The 8,516-nt window shown below is 42.6% G+C and overlaps 2 protein-coding genes across 3 annotated transcripts in view; one reads left to right on the top strand and one right to left on the bottom strand.

The window, feature by feature from the left end:
* The first annotated feature begins 269 nt into the window (after positions 1-269).
* On the top strand, positions 270-5,309 carry STARD5 (StAR related lipid transfer domain containing 5). 2 transcript variants are annotated; one of them, XM_017805215.1, is made up of 7 exons: positions 270-374; positions 444-493; positions 601-733; positions 2,103-2,220; positions 3,206-3,299; positions 3,841-4,019; positions 4,215-5,309. In XM_017805215.1, the coding sequence occupies exons 1-6, from the start codon at positions 285-287 to the stop codon at positions 3,986-3,988; spliced, it is 633 nt and encodes a 210-aa protein (XP_017660704.1). In that variant the 5' UTR covers positions 270-284; the 3' UTR covers positions 3,989-4,019; positions 4,215-5,309. The 2 variants fall into 2 exon arrangements, with proteins under 2 accessions (XP_017660704.1, XP_017660703.1); XM_017805214.1 differs by having other exon boundaries at positions 3,841-5,309.
* A 1,565-nt stretch (positions 5,310-6,874) lies between these two features.
* Positions 6,875-8,516, bottom strand: part of IL16 (interleukin 16) — a 40,571-nt gene continuing 38,929 nt past the window's right edge. Inside the window, exons 21-22 of the mRNA XM_017805217.1 lie at positions 7,911-8,036; positions 6,875-7,650 (exon numbers count right to left, since the gene is read on the bottom strand). Of these exons, the coding sequence (XP_017660706.1) occupies positions 7,457-7,650; positions 7,911-8,036 (320 nt within the window). The 3' untranslated portion in view covers positions 6,875-7,456. The remainder of the gene's footprint in view (positions 7,651-7,910; positions 8,037-8,516) is intronic.

Raw genomic sequence — 8,516 nt, 5'->3', positions numbered from 1 at the left:
GGGGCGGCCCCATCTCTAGGGAGGCGCACGGCAGCGCTCCGGCCCCCATCCCTGTGACCTTCCCCGGGTACTGGGGCTCGTTTCTCCGCAGGCCTCGGAGGGATAGCCCCGCTGATCCCGGGGGTCCCCGCTGCCCGGGCCGGCGTCCCTCAGCCCCGCTCCCCCGGAGGGCGCGGCGGGGCCGGCCCGGCGTGACTCTCAGGTGACGGGGCGGTGCCGCCGTCGGCCCAGGGGCGGCGCGGCGCGGGCGCTCAAAGGCGGCGGGGCGGCCCCGCCCGCCCGCCATGGACCGTGAGGAGCGCGCCGAGGCGGCGGCCGAGCAACTGCGGCTGTACCGGCGGGACCCCGGCGGCTGGAGGGGCTGCCGGAGCACGGTGGGTGAGCGGGGCCGCGGCGGGAGGGACGGGGGCCGGCCCGGGTGCTGAACGCTTCCCCTCCCGCAGGGCGAGGTCGCGGTGTCCTGGAGACCCTCGGCGGAGTTCGCTGGTAACCTGTGAGTACGGCCCGTTCCCGGGGTGAGGGGGATTGAGGGGGATCCTGCCCGCCGTGAGGGGCCGGGCAGGGTGGAGAAACATTTGGTTTCGTTTCGTCCCGCCGCAGGTACAGGGGAGAGGGGATCCTGCCCGCCAGCCCGCGGGATGTCTGGGAATGCATCAAGCCGGTGGCCGGCGGGCTCAGGACCAAGTGGGACCAAAACGTGAAGGATTTCGAGGTCATCGAAGCCCTCACCGATGTAAGTTCCTTAAAAACTGTCCTGGTGAGATTAACGCAGCGTGTGTTGAGCAGCGCTGGGCTCTGCACAGCCCTTCCTGTCGTGCCTCAGGAGACAACCGATGTTATGTGCTGGGAGGTAAAGAGATCTTAAAAAGTTGTCTGGTGTCTCTGTCTGGATCAGCCTGACAATACTGGGATAACAAACCTGGGTTTTTCTTTCATTTTGGTTTTTTTTTTTTTCTTTTCCATCAATTTTGTATATTCTATTAGCATATATATAAGCAATGGTTTTTCATTCTGAAAGGAGCTGCTGATACATTCTTGCCTAATACTTGCCGAAGTTGTGCAAATGTATAACATTAAAGATTCCCACACTATGTTGTTAACGCTGCAAGTCAAGCTAGGTGTGATTATTTTTAACAAGCTCTCTGTGAGGGAAGAGGAGGTTTAGACAATATATACACTTAGCTAAGCAGCAAAACATTCATGTCACCAGCCTTAAATTCAGGCCCCAAGTTTCACAATGGCAGCACAGTGCTCTGCACTGCACTGCCTTTAGCTGGCCTTGGGACCCAGTGTTTTACCTCTGTCTGTCATTAGAATGGAGATGCTGCACTTGGAGGATGACAGATGAACAGGGCTATGTATGAGCAGCAGCTTCTGCTACTGCAGTTATAGAGTTCAGTTCTTTTTTTTTTTTTTTCTCTTAAAAGGTGTTGGATTTAGATCCCCAAATCTGAAATGTATGTAGGTGCTTGGAGGCAGCCAGATGCAAACACAACTGGTCCCAGAAATGCTTGTAGAAGTCCTGTGAAGTTTGTTTTTCTTGGGGGAACTGTAGAGGCATTTTGTGTTCATTATAAACTTGAGGAATGCTGCAACCTCCTGCTTGAAATTCATAGACTTGCCAGCAGTTAGCACTGTGATAAAATGTCTGTTTTGGGGACCCTCTTACCACAGAGCCTCCACAGAAGGGGATGGTAGTGTTAATGTTTCTGCAGTGTAACAGATTGGGTTATCAAGTTGTATCCCATGTATATGACACAAAGAAGTTATCTTTGCTAGCTTCCTGGGAACAAGAAGCATTTTACCTGTCCTATGACCACAGATGTGCCAGATTTACATTTCATCATCCCTTGTGATATCTGTCCTTAGTCAACCTGGAAAAAACACATTATCACTATGTTTTTCTCCATTAAACTGTCCTTCATCTATGCAGGGTAGTGCCTTTTGACTGTGCTGATTTATATTTTGTTCAACCAAGGGTGTAGTAGAACTCTTTGATGGAGCTTAGAAAGTGTAACTGAAAGTGTATCAAAAAGTACAGGTATTTTTCTGATGTACTTCAGAAAGCATTAACTGGCATAATTCTGTTTTTTGATTTCCAGACTATCTCTGTATGCAGAACCACAACCCCTTCAGCTTTCATGAGGATTATTTCACCAAGAGAATTTGTGGATGTGGTAGTAATGAAGCAATATGAAGATGGGACATTGCTATCTGCTGGTAAGGCTCTTGTGTTCCCAACAGGTTCATGTTACGTTAGGAGATATCCAGCAGCTACCAGAAACAAATATAGAATAAAAACTAAGTAACATGCTGCTCAGTAGTTGTTGACCTGATCTTGATCAGAAGATAAAATAGTAATTGTCTCTCTATGTTGTTCTCAGACTATATAAATCATCTTAACACTAAGATAATGGTGATACTGTTGGCCGGTTTCTCCCCTTGCTATGCTTTTGAGATTGAATAAATATTTAATTTACTATTAAGTTCTAGGATATTTTGTGTGTGGTTTTATTGTTTTACAAGTTTACAGAACTTTCCAAAAGAAGTCCTATTTAGGCTAAATCCCATTTTAACATTTTCTGCACTACCTCTAGGTTTTGATGAAGCCACTGAATAAATGTACCACTCCTGTATGTGGAAATGATTGTCTTTATGAAAACAAATGTAGTCTTGATTTTTAAGGGGCTGCCGCTATACGGAAGGATGTTTCTTTAATTTTTTCACTTTCACTCTATGGTTTAACTGTTCCAAGTCAGTGCTTTTATTCCCTCACTGTTCAGGTGTCCTATTTGCCCACTGTGTTCAGGAATGCCTTGCCAGGAATTTATGTACTTGCTAGAGTGTAGCAGCCAAGGGGCATATCCATGTGACATTTTTTATTGGAGGTATCCTGAATGACTTTGCACAACAGGGGTTCAATGCAACTCCCTCAAAGTGTCCTGGTGCTTCCTTCAGAGCTCAGTAACAATTGCTTGTAAATTCAACTCTTCTTTGATTTCCCCATTCTAAGGCCAGAGAGGTTCCTTTTAATTGTCTTTCCTGCCAGTTCTGTGACACAGCCCCACACTAAGAGGATTATATTGCCATTCTTTTTAAATATATTTTCATATACTGAGTTTGCTTCCCAGCTGGTGCTTTGAGTACCGAGCACTCTCCCAACTTCTGTAAGAATGACACTTTTCTTCACTGCTTTTTCTTACAGCCACCAACGTGGAACACCCACTGTGTCCACCTCGACCAAATTTTGTGAGAGGTTTTAATTACCCTTGTGGCTGTCTCTGTATACCTGTTCCAGGGTAAGAAATTATCTACTTGACTGTTTTGAATTCTAAAGCTCTTCTTATCCATTGTGTGGTGTGTTTATGTGTATGTGGCCACATGTGACCTGTAGCCTCTTGGCAATGGCATGTGTCTGTCTTCCTGGTAATCATTATGACTGAGTGCCCTTTTTGTGTTCTCATTTTTGGGCAATGAGTTAGTTTCTCTTCCTTTCCTGGAGGGAAGTATTTAATGTTACAGGAACTGTCATCATGGTAGGATTCTCGCTGACCTCTTAAGCAGAGATTCAGCAAAACATACAAATATGGTCTTAATCTTTGGTAAATGAGTATCTAGTTGTTTATTATAATTTATAGTAATTTATAAGCAGAGTCAAGTAGCTAATTAGGGCCTACTTAATCTGTAATTCAGTAGCTACCTTCACGGACATTTGCTTGTTTGTTTAAAAAAAAAAACTTCATAGAAATATCTATTCTATTGAGTCACTGAAAGAGTCATTGAAAAGTTCTTAATGCTCTTAAACTGCTGGCTATAAAATCACTTGCATTGTCTTTTCAGGGAACCAGACAGGACTCAGCTCCTCACTTTCTTTCAGACGGATCTTGGTGGCTACCTTCCCCAGACAGTGGTGGATTCCTTTTTTCCATCTAGCATATCTGGATTTTACAGTAACCTGACCAAAGCTGTTAAGACATTAAAAGCATGACAAGATGAGTTGCTGACATCACCAGCTGAGGGAAGGAAAAAAAAAAACTGGCAGCTTGAGGGTAAAAGTAGGAAGTTGACCTCAGGACTTTTCAGTCAGCAAAGATACTTAAGAAAGGTGTCATGAAACAATGAACTGAGTAAAATAATTTTTTAAAATAGCATTTTGTACCTGTCTCCATGCAGAACAATGCATTCTCTTCTAATACGAAATTCTTCACTTTTAGAAAAATATCCCACCAGAGACTGGAAGAATCCTGGAGACAGCAGTGGTGGCTGTCTCCAGGGAGAAGATGCACATGCTGGATCTGTTCTTGGCCACACTTTGTCAATGTGTGCGAAGGGGAGCGTTGTTAAAACCCACTTAGTACCACACTGTTAACCAGGTGTGGGTCAGCTCTGTTTGGTCTCTGAAACCCTGTAGATTCCTGTGGAACAGTGTTTCTTCCCCAAAAGAAGAACTTGTAGAGCTGCTGAGATGTATCAGTGGGTCTAAGCTAGGAAATGGTAAAAAGCCAAAATTGGATTGTGTGGAGGATTCTGCTTGTTTGTTCCAGCAGATGTCAGCAGTGATGGTAAATATGCCTTAAGTGCTTTTTTGTAAGTCAGGGTGCAGCAGTGCGAATCAATTCACAGGTCTGTGGGCTGGCAAAGCGACACTCTTCCTTTCCCCTCTCTGTACCAAAACCAGTGATTTCCCCTGTGTCATTAAACAAACTGAATTGACACAGTGGCAATAAATGAAGAGGATTAAGCACTTTACTTGCCATTTCTTAAACTGCACTTGAAATGACCCTTTTGAACTGTGCTTGAATGTTTTTTGGTCTCCTGTGGGGAAAGATTTTAACGGGTAAATAATCTTGTTTTGTAGCTTTATCTTGACAGGCCATAAGGACATTGCTTTTCTCTAAGACTGGTTTGCCTCAGCATTATCTTTGGAAACCAGCACCTGATTTTGTGTGCAATGTTGTGTCCATCTTCAGGAAATATCTATGGCATTGCTTGCTACAGGAATGTCAGACATTACTGTAGGTTACATATAATTACAAAAAGAAAAATAATTGCTGAATTAGGAATTTAAATGCAGGTTGTGATTTTAATGCAGTAACTCGATTATTTAATAAGGTTAATATGCTCTGCTTTCTGTCCCTGTATTTTTTTATATTTATTGTAGGGCATGGACTTGCACACAAAGCTTCCCATTGTAAATCTTACCCTATGGAATAGTTTTTTAAGGAAACAATTTTTAGTCTAGTCTCCTTTGTATACAAAGATGTAATAACTTGTGTGACTGTGATGAAATAAATATTTTTTCTGCTACATCTTACTGTTTTTCCTGATTCATCCTTTAAAGTGGTTCTTTGTGCACCTGCCTTGCTGTCACGGAAACATAAGAGCTACTTAGACCTCCAGCATCTTTCTGAATTTAAGGCAACAAGAGAGGAAAAGCCTTCCCTACCATTTGCAACCCCCGCTACCTGGGGAAGAGGTTTTTTGATGAGAACACTTGCCCTTCACAGGTTCTTTGCCCTTGGTTGGTCCTTATTTCCAATTGCTGCGTTCTGTACTCAGGAAGAGTAACAAATTCACTGAGAAGAGATTTGGGCCTGGATGTTAAAGAGGCTTATATGTATTTTTCTAAATGTACTGAAGTTGTTTGGCATGAATTGCAATATCTTGGCAAGTCTTTCCAGGATTGTCCTCAATTTAATTAGCAAAAAGTTCAAGGAGCAGAGCTGAGATCACCACTCATTATTTCTGCAGGTAAACCTTTTGCAGACAATGTGGCTTCTTATTAGCTATTTGTATTTTTTTTTTTTTATTGCTGTGAGCAACAAAGGTGGTAGGTGAGGCTCTTTATTGCAATAATTTAAGGATCCCTTTTCTGAGTGCTCAACAACTTCTATCCAGAAGGAATTAAGAGCCCTTAACCTTCTGCCCTGCCAAATTGGAGGTGAAAATGTCTTGGGAAAGAGTTTCGTGTGTAAAAATGTACAAAAGATTCACATTTTTCTCTTATTTTGGTTGCTACCCAATTAATAACATTTTTGTTTTGAGATAAGAGGTTGTTTTTTGGAAAAGACAACTCGGTTGGTTAAGGGTTTGGAAGGTGGGGGCAGATGGCTTGTCAAGAATGATCTTTCAAGGATTAACATACAGTTGTCTTGTGAGGAAAGGCCAAAGCAAATTAGATGCCTGGATTCAATTAACAGCTTCTGCTGCCTGTCCTACTTCCCTTTCTCTCAATTGCTGTTTCTGTGGCATTGTGTTGAGTGCACAGAAAATAGCTTCCGAGCTCCTTAATTTCTTCCTGCTGAAATTAAGTATCCGAAGAAGGGTACAGAAAATTCCCAACTCTGGGAAGGTGAACAGCCAAGGACAATAACCAGTGCAGCCATCTGGCTTTTAGCTGATGAGTTACTACTTCCATCTTACCATTGCTTCTCTCCCTTCAGTGAAGCAGGTCAGAGAAGACCAGCTGGGGAAACAGGACCATCTTGCCTTAGATACACGTGCTGCTGCTGGTAGAATTCTATACAGTGCATACAGAAAGCACTGCCACAATGCTGATAGCAGTGTTTGAAGCATATATTTGTCTCCAAGCTTAGTGTTTCCGGGATAAACAATTCAGTTCAGAAGTACTTGGATTCTCACATATTCTCATTGGTGCTTTCCCTTACAGAATTAACAGAGACCTTTAAAAAATAAGTGTGGTTACAAGGTAAGACTTGTTTTTGAATGGCCTTGTTATTTTCCTGGTGTATTCCTTTGAGATCTCTGGCCAGAGGAAGGTTAGGGAAACCTGCACTATATTACCCTCATCTTCCTGCCTCAACCTTGGGAGTACCGTGAGAATTCCTTCCCACTCTGTCTTTCACTGCTGGAGTTGAGATGGCTCTGTTAACTGCTAGTAAAAAGTTACCTTGACAGGTTTTGGCTGTCCTGGATGTTCTGTGTTTTGAATAGAAAAGCTGGAATTTTCTAGGTTTTTGACACAAAGAACTGCATGAGCCTTTCTCTGCCCTTTACGTATTCCCTAAGGCAGTGTTTAATTGAAGGCTTGTAGACACATTTCTTCTTCCTGGGAAGGTAGGGCAAGGCAGGGAACAGCACTTGGAGAGTAGCACTGAAAACATAGCACAGGATGTGCTTATGATATTTGTTTAGTTAATGGCTTAAAACAGGAGCATACTTTAGCTGTCAAGTATTTTATTACAGCCAGTATATTGTTAATAAAGTCATTATTTTATAATTCTACACTTTATAACATCTGTTTCTGAATGTTGGAATAAGAATCATGCCCATTTCCTGCATATCTTAGGTGCATCCCAGACAGCTTTCTCTGTACTGGCAGTGATGTCCTTTATACTCTTCATGTGTGCTTTCTGAGCATCTTGCTGTGCTCGCCAAGTGCCTGCAAGTAATAAAATCCTTTGTTTGATTATTGGCAGTAGTCTAATTCCTCTCTTTACAAAGTTTCGGATGACTTGGTGGTAACAGAGCTCCGATTCTTCTTCTTGATGATGGCTGTGATGGGCCCATCAGGTAATGCCTTGATTACATTCCAGGCTTCAAAACGAGTGAGTCCTTGCATGGCCGTTGTGTGCACTTGTAACAGCTCATCGCCAGGCTGAACAGGGCTGCTCTGTTCCAATGCAGTCCCTGGGAAAGAAAATTAATTCCCTCAATTCTTTATGTGGAGGAAACTTTAATGGATCTTTGACTTAGTAGTGAAATAGCTGGACCACCAGCATGTTTGGTATAAACCACCTGGTTCCAGCAGGCAATGAATTACTGGCACCAAACAAGATAATGCTGCATTTGCAAAAAATACTGTTCCCACAGCTATAAATCAGCAGTAATGAAACCCACAAGTCTGCCTCAGCTGGGAACATGTTGTGTATCCATTTAAGTGTGTTTACCTTTAAATATCCTGTTGATGATGATGGGTTTATCTCCCTGAACAGAGCCCTTCCCTCCTTCCAGGCTGAATCCCAAACCGGCAGGTGTTTTTTCTAGAGTTACAGTGCAGATTGTATCTCCAGTTGCTGGAAACAAATGGAGAGTTACCAGGTGGGCAGCACATAGTCTGAAAAGCTAAAACATCTGTTACAGAAAATGAACTTCTGGTTTGTTTGCAAAGGTACCGTAAACTGTGAAATGAAAGAGAAAGTAAAAACTTTTAATGTCTCCTTTTGTCATTTTAAGGCCCTCTGGGGAGCTGAGGAAAGAAAGTTGTGTTTGAATTCATGTGAGAATGGAAATACAAGACATTTACTGGAAGTATAAAAATCTGTTCCATAAACAAAATTTAAGGTAAACATTTGACTTGCTATTAGTTATGAAATTGCTATCAACTACAAAGCTGCTAATGTTTATTTGCAAATGGAAATAAAGCTACAGATCTCCAGATCATTTTTTAGGGAAAAAAAAAAAAAAAAAACACAAAAATATCTTGAATGTGAATTATTCTGCAAAATTCTGACCTTGTTGTGGTTCAGATGTAGCCACCTGCTACATCGAACAAT

Source organism: Lepidothrix coronata, unplaced genomic scaffold (genome assembly GCF_001604755.1).
Source record: "Lepidothrix coronata isolate B3197 unplaced genomic scaffold, Lepidothrix_coronata-1.0 Scaffold11, whole genome shotgun sequence".
Taxonomy (NCBI): Eukaryota; Metazoa; Chordata; class Aves; order Passeriformes; family Pipridae; genus Lepidothrix; species Lepidothrix coronata.
Note: the sequence above shows the minus strand (reverse complement) of the source record. Positions and strands in the feature narration are given on the sequence as shown.